Source organism: Typopeltis vanoorti, chromosome 25, assembly GCF_054136105.1.
Source record: "Typopeltis vanoorti isolate ZY-2024b chromosome 25, IOZ_Tvanoo_1.0, whole genome shotgun sequence".
NCBI lineage: Eukaryota > Metazoa > Arthropoda > Arachnida > Uropygi > Thelyphonidae > Typopeltis > Typopeltis vanoorti.
This window is the reverse complement of record NC_143573.1, coordinates 33222847-33244994: the sequence shown is the minus strand read 5'-3', so window position 1 is coordinate 33244994 and position 22148 is coordinate 33222847. Positions and strand designations below refer to the sequence as shown.

General features: G+C 35.7%; 1 protein-coding gene across 1 annotated transcript in view; it reads left to right on the top strand.

The window, feature by feature from the left end:
* Nucleotides 1-22148, top strand: part of LOC150092641 (ropporin-1-like) — a 72916-nt gene that overhangs the window by 14694 nt on the left and 36074 nt on the right. Inside the window, exon 2 of the mRNA XM_090414419.1 lies at nt 1165-1279. Within this exon, the coding sequence (XP_090270545.1) occupies nt 1165-1279 (115 nt within the window). The remainder of the gene's footprint in view (nt 1-1164; nt 1280-22148) is intronic.

Below are 22148 nucleotides of genomic sequence, written 5' to 3'. Positions count from 1 at the left end.
TTGGTGCCAGGTTTTTCATTTGTGAGTTATTTGTCTGAATAATTTTCATTTAATCTACAAACAGTAAAGCCTCATTGCAGAAGAAATTCTTGCAATGAAGCTGAAGGTTAAAAGAAATAATGACAGTGGAATGATTTAAAATTAGATAATGGTTCTTGTGCTTATACGTTGGTTAGACATACTTCTAATTTTTTAGGAAATGACAATGTAAACTAAATTATTAGAGATCACAAAACAATGATATGTGCATGCAGGTACTCACACTAAGCAAATGAGGCTGAAGAAAGGCAACTGAAGTCGATCCTAGAGTCTTAAAAGGTGTCTCCCCCCCCCAATAGTGGGCTAAATTTTGTTGTCTTGGCTATTGGGCTGATGATCTTAGAATGTAAGCTTTCCAAATTTGAGGCATTCATGCATCCAAATTTATTGAGGCTTGGAAGTTTTTCAGAGCTGAGGCTGATTCAAGGAATAATATTTTGTACTTGTCTTTGCTGTGGTGCATTAAAGTTGCATTCTTCCAGTGTATATTCTGTGGTGGGTGTCTAATGCATTTATTAATTATTTATTAATTAAAGTTTTTATAATTAATAATTTAGTTTGTTATTTCCTAAAAAATTTGAAGTACACATTAGATAATGAAGCCAAGAAGTTCCATGGTGTACTGATTTTGAACCAGTGAATGCCTCAATGAAGGTCAAACTGGTCTGGTTAGTGATTCTTTTCATAATGCCTAGCAGTATATGTTTGGAAGAAGTTTGCTATGCATTATGGGATACTGAGCGAGTTGATGCAAAGTCAACAGCCTCTGTGTACAGATAGCCTAGTCATGATGATACTTCGCACAAACTTCATTTGCTGCTGCTTGGGTACATGATTAAAACAATATAATTTGTCGTCTAGCATTATTTATTCTGCATCTATCCCATCGTGCAAATAAAACAGTCTCACTTAACACTTAAAAATAATAAAATGAAAAAAAAAAAATTATGTGTATACTGTATAGTTTGTCATGTTTTGTTATAGGAAAAATACTGGTTTATTTCCATAAAGGATTCTTTTTTATGGATAAATCTTTAATAAAGTCAAATTGTCTTAGCTATATGTTCTGACAGGTATTAAAGTGCTCTTTTAATTTTATTTATTTCTTCTAATATTATTCCTTAGGTATTTCAGAGCTTTGGCTGATGGCCAATCACCTCCAGTGAAAGACAGATTGGATTACTATGGACCAGGTGCTGGAGGATTAACTTTAGCTGTTATTCAGTTAATGCATAGTCAGGTAAATTGCATGTTGTATGGTTATTTGGGTCATCGCTAATACAAAAAACAAAAAAAGTCCTGATGTTAAAAAAAGACAAATAGTATATAAGCTGAATATTGAAGTATCTTGCATTACCAAATTCATTAAAACATGTCATCAATGCAGCAGTTTCTTTTTTGGGAGAAAAATAATAAATGGACATTTGTATTTGAATTATTTTTGATAGTAAACTACATAACATCCATCTTTCAAACTATCTTCATTCTAATGATTTCTCATAAGTTACATTGTCAGTACCAACTGAAGGTATGGAGCTGAGTTAAGGAAAATTAGCTATGAATAGCCTATGTTCCAGGAGCATTTGTCATAAGATCAGGAAGTGGTACTCTTGGCTTTTAGATAGCATAGAAAATGCTGTGTGGTTTGAACCACATGCTACTGATACTGTACAGATTCAACAGTAAACTAAAATCAATCATCTACATATAACTCTTAAACCACTCTATTTCAATTGGTAGAAATCGTACCTTTTAGTTAGAATTACCTTAGTTTGAATTACAACTAGGATATGTGAAATATAAGTGCTTTTCAACTGAAGGTGAGTTAGCTTGCCGCATTTTTTTTTTACAGGTGGCAGGATTTTTATTATTAAGAATGCACCTCCATTGTGTCAGAGAACTCATTAAGATGGGGCTAGTTTAGACACTCATACTTAAATACCTGTCATATCTCTCCTTGAACACATTTACTGAAGATGCACCCACATCTAATGGTAGCCCATTAGATGTGAGTGCATCTTCCACACACACACACACACACATTATGAGAAAAACCTAGTCCTCATATGCTTCTTTACAATATCCCTAGCTAGTATCCAGAAATAACCTCAAATTCTATTTTCACCATCCATTAGTTACAATATCCCTTACTAATTTGTTTCTGTCTATTTTATTTTCTCTGTCTATTTCTCAGACTTTGAAGATACTTTCCTTGAATCTGTCTTTATATGCATAGTTCCATAGGCTGGTTATCATCAGAGTTACTTGCTGCTGAGTTATCTTTTCAGCTGTCTCCCCATTTCCATGGAATCCAAGTGACCACCACTTCCTTATTCCTACAAGTAGTGTTCTCTTTAATAGTGCTGTTATCCGATGTTATCTTAGCAGTATGACTCCTAAACATACCCACTGTTCACAATAACTCCCACTCTCTTTCATTGACTACATTCCATTGACTACTTTGACTACTTTTCATTGACTACTTCCATCAAATTCCCATTAATATTCTCTGCCTGTAATATCCTCCATCCAAAATATTTAACTTGAAACTCGGTAATATTAAACTGACACTGTTATTTGTCTATATAGCCAACCTTCAAATTATCCTGAAGAGATTGTGTATCTGCTACATATCTTGTCTTTCTTCCTAACTTAGCATCATCAGCAAATAACTGAGTATCACATTCTAGACCCTCCCGAGTATTGTTAATATCTGTGTTGAACGATGGCTGAAGTACAGAACACTGTAGTATACCTCTATTCACCTTCCTCTTCATAGACTCAGTACCACAATATGTCACTTTCTGATACCTGTCAGTCACTTTCCAATCCATGTCACCAGTTTATTTTTACAAACCCACCCCTTTGAGTTTGTATAACAACTTCCAGTATGGAATCTTGTCAGATGCTTTAACAAAATCCAGACGTATTGTGGTATATCCATTCCCCCCTTATCCAACTCTGTTGTCACTCTTATGGAATGTGAATAGTTTGCTAAAGCAAGAAGATCTCCCTTTAACAAAATCATGTTTTCTATAGAGGATCCCACTGTTGGATGTGATTCAAACCAGTCTTTCCTAACTTGATGATAACATTGTCTATAATTCTCTGCATCAGTCTTAGTTTCATCTCTGTTTAATGGAATTATCTTGCTCTTCTTCCATTCATTAGGAATCTTGCATGTGCTGAGACTCAAGTTAAACAACAGGACAAAAGTATTGGTAACTGTTTTGCACATTCCTTTAGCACCCATGCTGATATCCCATCCAGGTCAGCAGTGGTATTTGAATCAATCTCTTGTAGCAGCTTCAATTCTGACTTATCTATCTCCATTCTTTCATCCAGTTCTTCTCCAGCATTCAGAACTTTGGGCTTTCTGACTCATTTATCCTTATTCTTTCATCTAGTTCTTCTCCACTGTTCAGAGAGCTAATGGTTCTTCCTGAAATATATATATTTTACTAACGTGATCACTTAAGAACTCAGCTATTTCATGTGTATTTGTTACTTTTCTGTCATCTGTGTTTGCCATAGTTATTCTTGGTCATTCCTTGCTGCATTTTGGATTTCTTTTGTCTTGTTTGGTTGACTTCTTTTCATAATATGATTTTCATTCCTCACCATTGCTGTCACTCTTTTAGCTCCTGTTCTCTATAGTACTCCAAAGTATTATCATTCTTCTCATGATATCAGATCCACAATATCCTCTTTTTTGCAGCTCTTGTATTCACCCATTTAATTCTCATGCTATTAATGCATGATAATGCTGGGGATAGTTAGACATAGCTTCCTCTGAGCATCCTTTGATTAATTTCTGTGCCTTTGAATCCTCTGCCATGCAGTTTCTCATGCAAAGGCACTACCTCAAGCTGCTTTGTCAGTTTATTATAATCACCTGCCTTAAAGTTGCCCATGTACCCCTTCTTAGTCAAAGTTCTTACATATATTGTCACCTCCCAAGTCAAAACTCCATGATCACTTTCACCTGTAGGAGGCAATAATGTTCAACTCATTTATAGAGAGAGATTCTCGGATGCTACTAATCCAATGTTTTCTTGTATCATGAGTCCCTTCCATCATCATCATTATTATTATTACGAGTACTCCAAGGAGTCCTTAGATTCATCAAGGGAGGCCCTAAACATTATGTCAAGAATTATCCAACATTTGTGCAGTATCTATTATACTTTGCTTTGAACTCATTCATAGTCATGGTACCCACAACAGACTGGCAATCTATTCCTCTCATTGACTACTCTCAAACCAAAAAAATCTAGGCACAGGGGCACTCCTAAACAGAAGCAGGCAAAATAGCCGTAAATATAAAAAATCTAGTTCTAACACCATTGCTAACTGCACTCTTACTCAGTTTCCATGGATGGCCCCCTAGTTCTCCCACCACCAGACTTGTTCTGAAAAATTTCTTCTGAATTAATCTCGTAAAAACCCCTCAGTTTTTACGAGAAAAGAGGTGATATGTTTTAATCATATCACCTCTTTTCTGCCTATCAACCAGTTTCTGTAACCCACAAATCTTCAACCTGCTCTCGTAAGGTTCATTCCATAGATCTGCTACCATCTTGGTCACTCACTTCTGGATCCTCTCCACCTCCTCCTCATTACCCCCTGGCACCCAGATCTACATGCAGTAGTAAGATGGGGTCTTATCAAGGCTTGATAAAGAGGAACAAAAATCTGCTTGTCTCTGCTCATCAAAGTATTCTTCAGTAACCAAGTAATCTGATGAGCTGCTTTAGCCACTTTTGCTATGTGCTTCCTAAACTTTAACTTCCTATCCACTAACACTCCCAAGTCTCTGGCTTTGTCAATTTTCTGGAGTACAATTCCACCATGTGGTATGCAGCTGGTAATCTTTTCACCCCAAAATGCATAACCTTACTCTTTGCCACATTAAACTGACATCCATTCTCCTTTGCTCAGTCTTCCAATATATCCAAATCATCTTGCAAAATTTTGACATCATCTCTATTAACTATTGCTCTACCCAACTTTTCATCATCAGCAAATAACTGAACAGGTCCTCTCAGATCCTTTCCTATATCGTTATTGTACAAATGAAACAGTAGCAGTCCTAGAACAGAACCCTGCAGCATGCTACTAGTTACAGGCTTCTTTTGGACTCTACTCCTGAATAAACTACTGTCTGATATCTCTCCATCAGCCACCCTTTAATCCATCTCACCAACCCTATATTCATCCTCATGTGCTGCAGTTTACTGATTAGAATTCAACATGGTATCCTGTCAAATTCTTTTGCAAAGTCCATCAGTATCACAAAACCATGCTACCCTCCATACAGTGTTCCATTTCTATCTACTTATTCCTGTATTTTGTTCATGTGCTGCTTAAAGTAATTATTCCTGAATAATTCTATAAATTTATTTTCCCTTGTATTGCATGCTTTCTCTGCCATCCAATTTATATCCCCATAGTTCAAATTAACCATAATGTATAATAAATCCAACTGACACAACTCCTTGTGTCAGTTGGATTTATCTATCTATGCATTTCATAGTCCTCTTTAAATTATCCTGGTCTGTAGCAGCACATAGTTATGTATTTTGTCATGTTAACGTCTGTCTTGTCAATCTCAAACCCATTTTTTGTATTATTCATGCATACCATTGGAGATTGCTACTCTGGATGGATTTAATTTATCTGTGGTCATTAATAGTCTCCTCCCTACTTTCTTAGCTTGTCTATCCTTTATAAAAACTGTACACATTGCACATTCTGTTACTGTAACAATACTATTATTATTATTATGTAACACTTCCAGGTTACTGTAACAATATTATTATGTAACACCTCCAGGGAGTCCAAGGACTCATCGAGGGAGGGTACCTAGTCTACAACTCTCCTTCTCCACCAACCACAACTGCCTTTATCATCTACACCAACGCCATTTACTGCTGACCAAGACCACTAGTATTTTCACAGACAATTACAAACATCCATGCCCATGGTGGGATTCGAACCTGCAGCCTTTTGGCTGGAGAGTGGATACACTAACCCCTCGGCCAACCCAGGCTGGCCTTAGTTCTTATCTTCCTTATATCTTATCTTATCTTATATATATCTTCCTTAGTTCAACCAGTCTTATTAATGTTTGGAACGAGACTGGTTGACTAAGGAGTCTCATTAATGCTTGTAATTTATGGATTCCCTTCATTCCACTTTCATTTCACTAGGGAATTCTTAGCATTTACCAATGCTAAGAATTCCTTGTCTTTATGCCTGATGCCAGCCTTAGTGTATACATTTGATAATCAATTACCAGATTGAGTTGAATCTTGAACTCCCATTTCCACAGTTAACACTTTTCTTTTTTGACAAAACTAGTCATGCATTTCTTGGAGTCATCATTCTCACTTGGTCTGTGTGTGGTTTGTCATTACACTCACAATTTCTAGCACCTGATTTAATGCAACCACTCGAATATATCCCTGATAAGTCACATTCTCTCTTTCATTGAACAACAATTTCTCCAAGTGTCTGATACCAAAATCATTCAAGTTCAGTAAGTCTTTCATGTACAAATCCTCTCAACTATCAAAGTCACCTCATATATCTACATATTGTGCACCATTTCTCCAACATGATCTATTGACTCATTTGCAGTTCACTCCTATCATACTATGGCAGCAGACTCATTCTTTACTCCTTTTATTCTTTTTCACCCAGCTCTTTCATATCCTTTTTCATACTGTACTTTTTTCTTTTCAGTTCATTTGTTCGAACCATTTCAATTATATCATCCACTTATTCTACTTGTTTGACGTAGTGCTTCTTTCACATCGTGAATCTGTGTACCTATGGCAACACTTTCACTGCATGCTTGTCTGAAATGCCTGTGCATCATGGAATTGCTGTACAACACCATATCCCCCCCCCTTTTTTTTTTGTCTGTTTCTTTTTTTTTTCTTCATTTCCTGCTATTTGCGAAGCTGTTTTCTAGTATCTCCAATTCTGGAGTAGGATTGTGCATCCCCCCCCCCTGAAAAAATAAACAAATTTGTCAGATAACACGAGTAATTGAATATGAGTAATGAAACACAATATATTAGTTCAAGCTTTCCAGTTCAGCGACACATAAAGACATTCAAAATGATCTTGTGTGGGATTTATATAAACTATTCTGAATTTACTATCCTGGTTGGTCAAGTAAATATGCTTCCACTCTATAACCAATAGGGTGTGTGTGAGAGAGAGCTTGAACAGCACAGTAGATGCTTGTGACCATCCACACATTAAATGAATTTTACCATCTAGTGCAAGATAACCTTTTGTGGTTGTAATTCAAGAAAGCCATAAGTGTAACTTCTTGCTACTGTGTGTGTAAAAATGTCTATTGCAAAACACACCTTTTGAATAAAAGGTGTACTGAATCATTTCCAGACTTGTTTATACTTTATAATCATACAGTCCACTTTAGTTTTATCTTTCATACCTTTTATATTATTTAATTGCACTGAACAGGCTGTTACGTCTAATACATTATGGGAATGATGACATATAAATAACTTAAGTCTAATAACATTTTTCAAATGCACTTTGGGTTGAGCAAGTGGTGGGAAGAAAAGAGCTTATTACTATGCAACTATGAATAAGTACAAATAATTGCAGTGGTATCAGGTAAAGGCATACAGAAAGCAATTACAGAAAAACATTAAACTAGTAAGCAGCTTTAAACCCTGAAGTAATTTATTTATAATCCAGTGAAATAATGTAAAAGGTATGAAAGATAAACTAAAGGGGACTGTATGATTATAATATATAAACAAGTGTGAAAATTATTCAGGACACCTTTTATTCAAAAGTTGTGTTTTGTAATAGACATTTTTACACACAGTAGCAAGAAGTTACACTTAGGGCTTTCTTGAATTATGACCACAAAAGGTTATCTCGCACTACATGGTAAAATTCATCTAATGTGTGGACATTCACAAGCGTCTAACATACAGTGGTGTTCAAACTCTCTCTCACACATACACACGCACCCCCCATTGGTTATAGATGGAAGCATATTGACTTGACCAACCAAGCTGGCAAATTCACAATAGTTTATATAAATCCCACCCATGAAAGGTTGTAAACTTATCACACATTTAGTACTCTGGGTTAGATGATCCACTTCCTCTGTTCTAGAGAATAGGATAAAACAGAATTTTTTTCAAGCCACTTTCAGGGCTTCAATAATCAGGAAAGTGATTATTGAAGGTGCTGGTTTAAAACATAATTAAGTTTAATGGAAAGAAAACAGTCAAAGAAATAATTAAGCATAGGTTTAATAGTTCCAGTATTTTATATATGTCAGACCTTTTGGAATACAATATAGATAATAATAATAATAATATAAAAAATTGTAATAACACATACAAAAAAAAGTCTTTAAGTGTGTATTTTCTGTTGTGAAGCATAGTAGCTTTTTCCATTTGATTCTGTGCAAGGCATTCAAGGCATGGTCAGCTAGACCTGACTTATCATAGTTGTGGTGGCAGATGTAATGGATGTTGGAAGATAACCCAGTTAGTCCATAATATGACAAGCTACAAGGTTTCCCTATTCTTGCAGCTTGTCATATTATGGCAAACAGAGAAGAGAGGGGAATTGATCCTTAGGAGAGCAGATAAGAGCAGCCAACTTCATACGAGGTTTAATAGCTGTTCAGAGATTGTTTCTTCATGTTCTTACTTACTTTTTGGAGATTCCCTTCATATAGGGAATAGTAATAGCATTACTATGATCTCTATGTTTAGAGGGATGTGAGATGATGGAAGAAACAACTATTTGGTTATCTTTTTTGGCATTTAGCCATTAGATAAGAAGATATGTTGAAGAAAGGAGCATTCAGCTGTGAGAGAAATCTGTTTGAAATAAAGATTGGAGGCTCTGTTAAGTATTTTAAGGGTACCATATTGTCAGGAGGGAAGGATATGATGAGAAAATTTATGTATCTACCCATCCATGCGAGTAGGTTTTCTGTAAACTGAGAAAGAAAGCGTATCATTGGTAACAAACATATGGGAACTATTAAACCTGTTTTGTATTATTTTCTTTCCATTAAAGCTAATGAGTTTTAACCAGCACCTAAGCCTTAATATGCAACTTCTGTTGCCCCAATATATATATATATATTTTCACTACTCTGCATTTTTGAAGCTCTGAAAGTGGCCTGAAAAAGTTCTGTGTGTGTTACCTGTTCTCTAATCACGCATCTTTCCAATAGTACTTTCTTTCTTCCTCAGTTTATAGAAACCTATCCACATGGGTAGGTACATATACAAACTCTTTTCCCCCTCCTATCTCCCAACAATATGGTATCATTAAAATCCTTGATAACAGAGCTTGCAAACTTTGTTTCATTCAGGCTTCCCTCATAGTTGAGATCTCCTTTATTTACCATATACTTTCTTGTCCAGTGGCTACAGTGCCATAAAGATTAAAAACAGTTATTCCTTTTATCACCTTTCATTCCTCTCAACATATAAATTATAGCAACACTATTGTTATTCCCTATATCTGGTGAACTTCTGAAAATAAATAGCCGGAACATGAAAGAAATATAATCTCTGCACCGCTTTCAAGCTTCATTTGAATCTAGCTGTCCTTATCCACTTCTTAAGAATCAACTCCTTCTCCTCTCTTGTTTCAGGTGTGTACAAGATTACTTGTTCTTGTAGCTTGTGATATTATGGCCAAACTGGTTTATCTGCTAACATCCATTGCATTTTCCACCACAACTATGGTGAGTTGGGTCTAGCTGACCATGCCCAGAATTAAATGGGAAACACCACAGCAAATACAAACTTGAAAGACTAGTTTTTTTTTTTTTTTTTTTTTGGAAAAAAAAAATGGTGTTAATTGATATTATTTGCTTTCGGGTTTTTAGTTTATTCATGTTATTTCCTGATGAAATGAAACTGAGTATTTAGACTAGTTTTGTGAATAACAGCATGGTTTCTATTTGACATCTTTGTTTGTAGTTTTATATCAGAAAAAATAGTTCTAAAAAATCATTGTGTTAAACTTCCCAAGATTTTGAAAACATTAATTTTTAGATCTCCTACCCAACAGCCAAGGCTAGCTACTGGCACCAATAGAGGTGCCCTTCTAATATCTTTCAGTTATTGTGTTTTTTGTGTGCATTATTACAATATATTGTGTTCTAGAAGATGTGTTTGTGATTGAGACAACATATTGGAACTATTAAGCCTGTTTTAATTATTTCTTTGTGCTGTTTTCTTTTTGTTAAACTAAATAATGAGTAGAAATTATGTACCATCTAAAAACTCACAAACATCCCTTTTTTTGAGTTGGAGAGTAGGTATGCTATTGGACAACCAGGCTGGTAGATGCAGTTTATTGCTTGTCATCTGTGGTATATAACTTTGCATTGTTTTATGTTATTTTGGCAGTAAAAATGGTGTGATTTATACTGAAATTGAGACGATGCAACAAATTTTAATAGATATCCTAATACCAAATTTCATTACAGTCCATTCAGCCAGAGTAGAGTAGAGTTATTACTTTGTGTCATTTTGGAAAATTCTAAATACCAAAAGACAGAGGCAAAGTGTGGATTCTCGAAATCTATCCCACATGATTGAAGCAAGCCTATATATTCAGCCCATTCTATTAAAAAATATATATATATATGTGTGTGTGTGTGTGTGTGTGTGTGTGTGTGTGTGTGTGTGTGTGTGTGTATAGAAAGTATTTTACCTTGGGTATAATAAATGTTAAAGATACCAAGCTATTTTAAACCTGGTTTTACTCCATTTCCCAAGTAAGCAAACAGACAAACAAGTCAAGTTTGCGCCTGCAAGTGTTGCAGGTCTAGCTGATCCTGCACGTAGTGCAAGACCAAGGCAACTCATGGTGAAATGAGTTGCCTTGAATGTTGCCTTGTGTTGTTATGAATTTACCATGAGTTGCCTTGGTCTTGCACTATGTGCAGGATCAGCCAGACTTGCAACACTTGCAGGCGCAAACTTGACTTGTTTGTCTGTTTGCTTACTTGGGAAATGGAGTAAAACCAGGTTTAAAATAGCTTGGTATCTTTAACATATATATTTCTGTTTTCAACCTTGACCTTGTCTTCATCTCAGTACCACCTGAAAGCCAACCAGTTAATCATCGATCACCACTATGAAGTCTATCAGTGATAAACTTTATACTGAGCCATATTAGATTTATCTACTTACATCACTGTCCTCTACATGCTTTTACAGAAAGATTTGAAGAAACATGTTAAGTTGCTCATGACATATTCACTGTACAGTTGACTCTCACTATAGCAAACTTTGTAGAATCTACCAGAATAGTTTGTTATAGTGAATTTCTTTTAGTATAGTATTGTATATACAGGACTTGTCAATACTTTGTTATAGTGAGAGCTGACTATATTTGATCAGTTAGGTGTCTATGCCTGATCTCTCTGGCTTAGTATTGATCATGGTGAATGTCTTCCTCTCCTCAGATTTACGTATAGTTCAAGAATGTGACAGGACTTCATTCATTTTCCTGCTTTCTTCTTCCTTGTACTATATGTTCTATAACCATGTGTGTGGTGTGATTGATGTAACAAAAAATTAAATGCATTAAATATGGAGTACACATGACTCACAGTAGCAAGGAGTACATTGACTTTATGGGAGATGTTTAGGAAAGTAATTGCAGGTCTTTTTTCAAGTTATTAGTTGAAGAGTAGAATACTGAATTCTCTCTGGCTACGTATAAGCAGAAGGCCAGAATATGGCACATAGCTATTGCTGAAGTTTAATGAATACAGACTATTCTTTTGTTGCTAATGTTTTACATATTATATTGAAACCTATTTAGGTGAACAGATTCTGACTTTTAATTAGCCATTCTATATGTACATATATAACAACTCTGCTCTGGCTGATCATATGATTCTGAATTAGTAATTGAGATCGTTACTAAAATTTGTGAAGTCATTTAATTTTTGTTTTCTAATGTCATTTTTAGTGATAAAAAAAATTGGTAAATGACTCAAAAATGACAAACAGTATTAATTCTGGGTGGATGAAATTTAAAGGGGTGCTTAAGGGTCAAAGCTATATAACTGAGAGGAGACCTCCACATATCCTTTAAAGGAATGCAGAGAACTAACCAGGGCTTCTGACCTAATGTCCAATCCTCACCTTCTCGTGGTGTACTCGGTTGGGTATCTACCTGGATACTGAATGAACGAGGATGGGCTGGCAATTTGGGATTTAGTTGACCAATTTGTATTTTTATTGGCTTAAACCAAAATACAAAATGATGGTACAACATAAAAAATTTCATGCCGGTTGGGGGTGTCGCCCAGTTACACAAGGCCCCCGTTGTTTTCGCCAGGGAACCAGGGCAAACAGCGAAAAGTCAGCTACTGGAATAAATCTGAAAACACAACTCATCATCACCAGAGTTGAAGATCAGTACTATCAACATAAGAAGCCTGAATGGCAAAGAAATGGAGCTAGCTAAAAAAATCAGATTAGTACCAGATCGACATAATAGAGGTGACTGAAAAAAAACCCACAAAAACTGGTGAGATCTTTCTGAGCAATAAATACAAAATGCTATATTCAGGCAATAACAATCAAGGAAAAGGAGTAGCCATAGTATTCAACACTAAATACGAGGCTAATCTTCTTGAATGGCAGGCAGTCTCAAGTAGAGTGATGTGGTCAAATATGGGAATGGGGAACTGGACAATGAGACTTATTTGTGCCTATGGTCCCACAGAAGGTTCTACTAAGGTAGAAGTAGAGGAATTTTTTAATGCTTTAGAGAAAGCAACTGACACAATGAAAAAGGAAAAGTTGGTCCTTGTTGGGGATTAAATAGTAGAGTAGGAAATGATTGTGAGACATACAAAAATATTTTGTGAAAATTTGGAGAAAAGAGCAAAGCTAATAATAATGGCAAATACCTGTTGGATTTCTGCTCAGGACATGGACTGGTTATTACTAACACCATGTTCCAACATAAAAATGTGCACAAATTCACATGGAGAGAAGAGGCAAGGAATAAGAAAAGTCTCATTGACTATGTTAATGTTGATAGTGATGTTTTTTCCCTGGTGTGCAGGACACCAGAGTATGCAGAGGATTTGAAATTGGACGTGATCACTATTTAGTCTTGAGCAGGATAAAATTGAATTTCATATTGAAAAGAATAACATGTAAGAAAGTTTTAAAGCGAATAAAAGTTGATAAAAGTCTTACAGTAGCTGCACTGCATAGTTCAGAAAGCCTGGACAGAGGGATGAATTCCCGATGATTGGAGTAGAGCTCTCATAGTACCCACACATAAAAAGGGAAATAAAACTGAATGTGAGAAGTACAGAGGCATTTCATTACTGAGTGCTCCTGGTAAGATATATGCATGTATACTTGAGAAACAGTTGAGAAGGATTGTGAAAGAGAAGTTTGGTGAAGAACAAGCTGGATTCAGGCCAAATACAGGCTGTTAGGATCAGATTTTCATTTTACGACAGATAGTTGAGAAAGCATGGGAATATAACAAAGATCTATATTTAAGTTTTGTCGATCTGGAAAAGGCATATGACAAGGTGCCAAGAGAGAAGCTATTCAATGCGCTATGGTGTCAATGGGGAATTATATCAAGCAATACTTAGTCTTTATTTGAGTTGTTAAGTCAGCAGTTAGAATTGAAGGAAGTACAGGAAGATGGTTTAATGTTAAATCTGGTGTGAGACAAGGATGTACATTATCCCCTCTGTTATTCATTATCTATATGGATCACATTATGAAGGAAAGTGGTATTAAACATGATATCAAAATTGGAGATGTTAATGTCAGCTCTTTACTTTATGCGGACGATGTTATACTTCTAAATAAATCCGCTACAAGTCTGCAAGATTCACTGACTAAATTGAATAACTGTTGTAACAGATATGGTATGAAGGTCAGCAACAAAAAGATAAAGACAATGAAAATAGGCAGAATCGTTGAAAATGTCAACTGCATTGTGAATGGAGAACCTGTGGAACAAGTAAAACATTTCAGCTACTTAGGTACGATTTTTAGTGAAGATGGTAAATTAAATATAGAAATAGACAACAGAATCAACAAAGCTGGTATGGTAGGAAGTCAATTGAATAAATTCATATGGAATAAGAGAGAAATTAGTCGGAACACTAAATTAGTATACAAGACAGTGTTCAAACCAGTTTTAACTTATGGATCTGAGAGCTGGGTCAGAAGTAAAACACTTGACCAAAGACTAGAGACCACAGATATGAGAGTCCTGAGAAAGATTAGAGGCATGAACAGATGGTATCAATGGCAATATCATATTAAAAACGAGGATATTAGGAAAGAACTTGACATTGTCAGCATCCAGGAATGCGTTAGCAGAGCTAATCTCAGGTGGTATGTTCACTTAAATAGAATGGGCGAGGAAAGATTAGCAAAACAGTTGTTCTCTGCCAAGTTGGCAGGAAAACGACCCAGAGGAAGACCAAGATATAGGTGGATTGATACGGTACAAAGTGCCTTAGACGATAGAAATATAAGATCTGATAATGTTGGAGTCTTGACAAGTAACAGACTGATTTGGAGGAAAATTGTAGATAGGAAGGTAGTAATGATGTAAATTTTTCATGTAATTCTATCATATTCTGTACACCCCTTGAGAGTACATGGCAGGAATTTGACGATGATGTAATTTAATGAAATTTGGTATTGGATATAACTACTGAAATTTGTCAAGTTACCTCTGTTTTGTTTTAAGTCACTTTTTTTTAATGATAACCCATTCATGGGAGGCTTTTCAGCCTACAGTTACTGTAAATGGACAGCGAAAGTCATATAAAACACTTGGGATCTGAACTCAATACACATTGGCAAGACATTGTTTTACATTAAAAAAAAAAAAAAAACTCTGCTCATTTTAAAACTACTATATAGAACATTTAGAAGAGAATGTTTCTTACTGAGCTTTGATGTGTCATCTCTTTTTATAAATGTTCGAGCAGATAATATGCTAGTTCTCCTTTTCAAAATTTATCCTCTTTAACATTTCAAACTTTTTAAGCACTGTCTTAAATTGAGGTATTTTAGCTGGAACAACCAGCTCTTGAAGGAGATTGAAGGTGTGCAGCAATGGGCTCCTCACTTTCACTTCCCATTGCTAATATACATGGAAAAGCATTTGAATCTTGGCCCTTAATTCTCCCCCCCCCCACAAGTCTAAAGTAGGTATGAGGTATATAAATGATAAATGATATCTTTTCCATTTGGCCACATGGTCTACAGGCTCTTTTTCATGTTTTACATTTCCTCAATAATATCGATTTCTGAATTAGTTTTACCATGGAAGAGAAAGGAAAGGAGGGCTCTAAGCTTCTTGGATACTTGAGTACAAGGCATGGAATGGGTTCCCTCGTGTGTTCAGCCTACCTTAAGGCCTCCTCCACACACACACACACACACAGGCAGATACTTATTTGCCACTTCATCACCTTCCTGTCCAGAAACTTAGTTTTCAAAACTTTAGCCTCCAGAGCAGAGCAAATTTTGTCTTCAGGACCAACACTGCACCTGGAATAACAAAGCTCTATATATGTTATTCCAACAACAGGAAAACCTTGCAAACTCCTTAAAAATAACAACAAACCTCCATCCCCCTGCCAGAATATCTAGACACACACCTTATATCAAAGAAACCACAGATAAACTGACCTCACTCCTAAAACAACATAGAATGAGAACAGTATACAAGCTGATAAGGATTCTTTTTGTTTCCAAGGTGTTTACAGCATCCACTGTCAGTGTGGAACTCAGTATTTCAGATCAATTTTTTTTATCTTTGATAAGAAAAATTGATTGGTGGTATGGACAGCCAAAAAAAACAGACTAGCACAACATGTAATTTATTCCTCTTTATTTGAATCTTCATGACTGTTAAGTTGAGTTGAAATTGTGAAAGACAGAATACGCTGTAACATATCCTAAATACATGGAGATTTCACCCGTATCCTTTGCAGAGTATAGTCTTGGCAATGTTCCCCCCCATACCATTACCAGACTCCCTCTCTCACCCCCCCCCCCCGTTAGAATAGTGGAAGGAAGATTATTTTCTGGCTGATCAGGAGGCCTCCTAAAGCATTACCATTGGATCCAGTTCAGTATAGTGCCTAGTGGCTTGTCTGTGTAATAACCATTTTAATGCTGTACTCTGGAAAGGTAGAAATAAGGTCTCTGTGAGGTCTTATGTAATTCTGAAAACATCACATATTAGAGTTTGTTCAAAAATTCAGCTATCATTCAAACCAAAGCAAAATTATATATAATGCAAATGATATTGTTTACAACACATAAGTTAATTGGATTTGAATCCTATTACAGTTAATGGTAGTAATATTTTGTTAACATTAACAGTAACATTATTAAAACATTCCACATCGGTATGGAACTGTAACATTGCATTCCTTAATGAAATGCTATTATATACATTAATTTAATGGTATACTGGGAAATTAATGGGGCTTTAATATTTTATGATTGCCTCTTCCAGTAAATAGGGGAAAAATTAATACGGTTCTTTTTCTCTTCCTCCAGCCAGCTTCCCGCTCTTAATCCTGATAGCTGGAAGTTATGTAGTTTTAAATTTATAAGTTTGTGATGTCCTTTATTATAAACTGGGGAAAAAATATATATGGGTTTGGTGTTTTGCTGTGAAATCAGTTTAATGTATGTTTATTGATGGATATAACTTCATTCCATTACAAATCACTTCAGATTTGCAGATAAAGGGGTGACTTAATAAATCATTTTATTTATAAAGCACTATTTTAAGATTACGATCTACTTATCTCTTTATTTTATTTATTTTTTTTGTCTGTTACCTATTGCAATAAAAAATATGAATTTTCACAATGGCACTATTTCCTGAAAGAATTTTTGAAATACTGTTCCTCGTCCCATAGTGTACTGGGAGGAACAGTGATCTCATATTTACAGTTGGTCTTAAGTTGTTGTTTTTTTCTCTTCAAATAAAACAATCGCCTGTTTCATGATTACATCTCTATAAACTAGATGCTCTGACTGTAGCTACGGTATTTTTGAAAGATTATGCCAAATTAATTTTTATAATTTTTTCTTCATTGCTTAATTTAAATATTCTAGTGATGGGCTTTTTTGTTTTGTTATGACCATATAACTGTACAATATGTGAAAAGCTTATTAAATTTTTAAAATATATTTTTCAAATATTGAAAAATAACTTTTTATTGTGAAAATTTAAGTTACAATAAGTAAAAATTTTATTTTGTAGAAATATTTCAACTACTATTTGCAGAATCCTTTCTTTTAGTGTTATATGGTGATCAGCATTCATTTTAGAAATTATGGACTTTACAACCGTGTTATAAATAACTATTTTAATTTCCCGACGTTTCGACCTTCATATTAAGGTCATCATCTGGAGTATATACAAATATACAAGGACAAGCTGAGTTACATTTCACACAGTATGCTAAAGAGACAGTGATTTGATCAACAGTTATTCTACTGGCATGACATGACCTCTAGTGAAAATATAATATATATTTAAAAAAAAATTCAGATAAAATTAAAATTAGAAACTATATTAGAAAAAATTTAGAAACTACATCAAAGCTAAATTCTATTTAAGATAACATAAGAAAAACATTCTTTCATATAGATAGTTTTCTTACAGTAACAATGATGTTCTAATTTAACATGACAATTGTTATATTAGATTTAAGATTTTGGATTATCTACAGTCCTGTTTATAGTTAACTCTTAGGGAGAAAGGTTCCATGGGTAGAATATGTGCCTTCCATATGCTTGGGATTTTTTGACCATCATTATTGTTCAGATTAGGGGTGGTGAATAAGAATCTCACAGGCTTCCTTAAATTTACGTTCATACCATGTTTTGGTGTGATGTAGACAACTGGTGCTTTTCCAGTCTATTCTATATAAAGTGTTCAGGGCATGATCAGAAAGGCCAGCTTCACTATACTTATCATATTTAATATGTCATTTACGTTCCTTTTGTCTGATAGGGATTGTGCATCCTGTTTCCCCTATATATGGTAGATTACAGGTGCAATAAATACGATCTACTCCAGGGTGGGCCAACAGAGGGAGTGGATCTTTGGATGAGTTGAGTAAGCTTTTTAATTTTGCAGGAGGTTTAAAGGTGGCTTTGATGTATTTCTGTAGTATTCTGTTTATTTTATCTGATGTCCCTTTAATGTAAGGAATGGTTATAGTTTTATTGTAGTCTGGTTTATCTTTGTTTTTTTATTGAGGTCTCGTAGAGAATTTTATTAATAGTGTTTTGGCTGTAATTTTTTAGGAAAGTATTGCTGATAACTTTAAATTCGACTTTAAGCGTTTGTTCATTGGAGCAAATCTTCAAAGCCCTTTTTTTTTTAGTGTTAATGACACCTAGTTTTTGCATTGGGTGGTGGTAGGAGTTTATGTGTATATATATTGGCCAGTGTCGGTTTCCGATAAACAGTGAAGGAAAGACTGCCAGAAGAAAGATGTATGACAAGTGTATCTAGAAATCGAAGTGTGTTCTGCTTTTCAATCTCAATTGTGAACCGTATGCGTTTGTGTTGTTTGTTTAGGTGGCTAAGGAAAGTGTCTGGTGGCCATGGGGCCAGATCGCAAAAACATAGTCAACATACATAAATTTAGTTTAATCCTTTATCCAAGTGTGAGGAAACAAAGTTTGCGCCTGAAAGTATCTTCAGGACTGGGGTAAGGTGGTACAACACCGGCAACTTGTTGCAAAGGTGGAGCAAGCTAACATCACTCCTATCTCAGTATCTCCCATAATGCAAAACACATCTCCTTGCGGATATGTATAATATGCATTAAGGGAAGGGCCACTACCCAGACTAGTTTCGACCTTTGTTGAGGTCTCTTCAGTGGGAGCCAGGCCCAAGTGGAGATACCAGGCAGAAGCATTAGCAAGGTCATCTCTTCCTATAGGAGTTGCCAACTAAATTTATTATAGTCTAACCAAGTGAAAAATAAACTTTCAACGTACTTCCAGACTTTGGGTTTTAAAGGAGAGGAATCTAGAGCATGTTGCTCAAAATGTTCCATATAAAAGTTAGCAATAAGGGAAGGATAATGGCGAGCCCATGGCTGTGCCTTCTTTTTGTAGGTAGAAAGCATTTTCCCATACAAAATAATCACAACGTAATACATGTGCAAAGAGCAGCGTGATATCTGGAGGGAATTTGTCCTGTAAAAGGATTGTGTCATTGATTGGGACATTCGAAAAGGGGCAGAGACATCAAAACTGACTAATAAATTATCTTTTTCAAATGTAATGTCTTTGATTATGTTTATGAAGTGTTGTGTGTTTCTGATATAGGAGGGGGAATGACCTACCAACTCCCTGAGTGTCGATGCTAATTTCTTGGCTAGGTGATAATTTGGGCTGTCTATACCTTCGACTATCGGCCGGAGTGATGTGTTTTGTGTGTGTATCTTTGGTAGACCGTAAATTCTTGTAGAACGAGTAGTGCGGAAGTAATTTTTTGACAGTGTCTTCGGGCCAGGTAGTAAGTGATTTAAGTAGCTTCTCTGTTTTCTTTTTTATTCTATTGGTTGGGTCGTAATTAACAAGTTGATATGTACTGTTATCCGAAACTAGGAGATTCATGTTTTCTAAATATGTTTTTTGTTATATTAAATCATGTCATGAACTGCACCATTTGTAGAGTATGTTTTTGTATATTAAATTCTGTTCATAGATTATTTCAGAGACCTAACATTGCCTCGAGCTGTCTTTAAATTCATTTCAGGATATCCCCTGAAAACCGAATACACACTAATCTGTGTGTTTGGCTTGATCGGGGCTATACTTTTGCCTGTCACTAACTTCTGCATCACTGCTATAATCTGTTATGATGTGCTTACAATTGCAGTTCTCGTAAATTTTGGATCCCTGTCCATTCCCAGATTCCTTATATTCTTCAACTCCTACTGGATATCTATACCAGTTGTATACTCCACAACATATCCTTGCTTTCCCAAATTTCAAAACCTTACACTTTGCAATGTTTAAATTGGCAAATCCCCACTCACTTGCTCACTCAAGTAGTCTATTCTATTCAGATCCTCCTGTAAAGATAGATGTGCTTTACTCTCATAGTTTTCCCCATACTTGTATCATTTGCAAACAACTGCATATCCCCTTTTAAACCTGCAAGTTAAAAAGCAACGGGCTCAAATTGGTCTGGCTAATAAGAAATGGGTAATCATTATGGGTGATTTCAATTATGGTAATACAGATTGGAATTAAGAGATAGCATCAGGAAACAAAGAGAGTAAATTTCTTGAGTTTTTAAGGGACACCTGCCTTAAGCAGTATGTAACAGAAGACACACATGGATCAAGGGTCTTGGATTTGATTATCTCATCAGAAGATATTGTAAATGAAATGTCACATCTTCCTGCAGTTGGTGAAAGTGACCATGAAGTAATCACTTGGGTGGTGGCCAGCCATATCAGGACTTTTGTGCGAAAGAATTATATGTGGAACTATAAGGTGGGTGATTATGAAAAACTCAGAAGGCTGCTTGCAGCAATATCATGGAATGAGGAATTGCATGGGAAGGAAATTGTCAGAGCCAATGAGTGAGTGAGTGTGTTCCGAAGGTCAGGAGATTAAATAAGGTAGGTGTAAAATGGATGACTGAAGAAGTTAAGCATGCAATCTGGAAAAAAAAAAAAAAGGCATCATGAAGGCAGCACAAGATGAGTGGAGATAATTAGTTACATGAGGAGTACAAAGAGTAAGCAAGGAATGTGACTCGCTTGGTAGAAGGGTAGCAAATTAGGCTGAAAGAAATCCTAGGGAGTTTTTTGATATGTGGTCTGTAGAAGGAAGAATGATTATGGGAGGATGATGCTGGTCATTGATAATGGGGAGAATCATAAACACTGAGTAGATGTGTTAAATGAGCAGTTCATTAAAGTATTCCATCCTTGTGATTGTAACATAATGCAGAACTGGAGAGCAGCAGGAATGGAGGAAGATGCAATGATGGTGCGTGAGCAGGAGATATATGAGGAATTGAGGAAACTTGATGTCAACAAGGCCATGGAACTTGATGGTATATCACTGCATGTCTTATTACAACAGCTTTAACTTACATTTTTAACATGACTCTTAGATTAGCCCAAGTTCCAAAGGCATGGAAAGGTGGCAAAATTGTTCTGCATCATAAAGGGAGTAATAAGATTAAGGCTTTGAATTATAGGCCAGTCAGCTTGTCTGGATTTGTGTTCAAGGTGTTGGAGAAGCTAGTGAGGACAAGGATTCAGAACTTGACAGCAGCAGAATTCTCTTTAATGGGCAGCTTGGGTTTGCTAAAAGAAGATCGTGTTTTAGCAATCTGCCTACTTATTATAGCAAGGTGACAAATACGTTGGATAATGGGGTTGCATATATAGTAGTATATTTAGATTATGCAAAGGCTTTCGATAGATTGCCACGTGACAATCTAGTAGTTAAATTGGAACAAATGGGGTTGTATAATAGATCAGTGCATTGGATTGGAGATTGACTATCTGATAGGTATCAGCAGGTTGTGTATGCAGGAGTGATATCCCAGAAGAGGAAAGTTACTAGTGGTTTGTCCCAGGGGTCTGTTTTGGGGTCATTGTTGTTTAATTTGTATATAAATGACATTGGAAAGTGCTTAAATGGTGACAAGGTTAGGTCCTCTAGCAAAGCTACAACTCTTAAATAGACTCTTTGAATGGGCGAGTGTGTGGGGATATCAGTTTAATGTAGCAAAGTGTAAGGTTTTAAAATTTTGGAATCGCAGATGGGATGCAGAGTATAGGATTGGTGTGGATATTTTAGAGGAGGTGGAGGAGATGAAAGATTTGGGGGTTTATGGTAGATAGGGACTTGAAATTTCATGGACATTTTGCTAAAATTGTGAGGACACGGAAGATTGTGGGAATGATGTGAAGAACACTGATGTGTAGAAGTAAGGATATTTTGATTCCATTGTAGAAGGCCTTGATCATGCTGCATATGGATTAC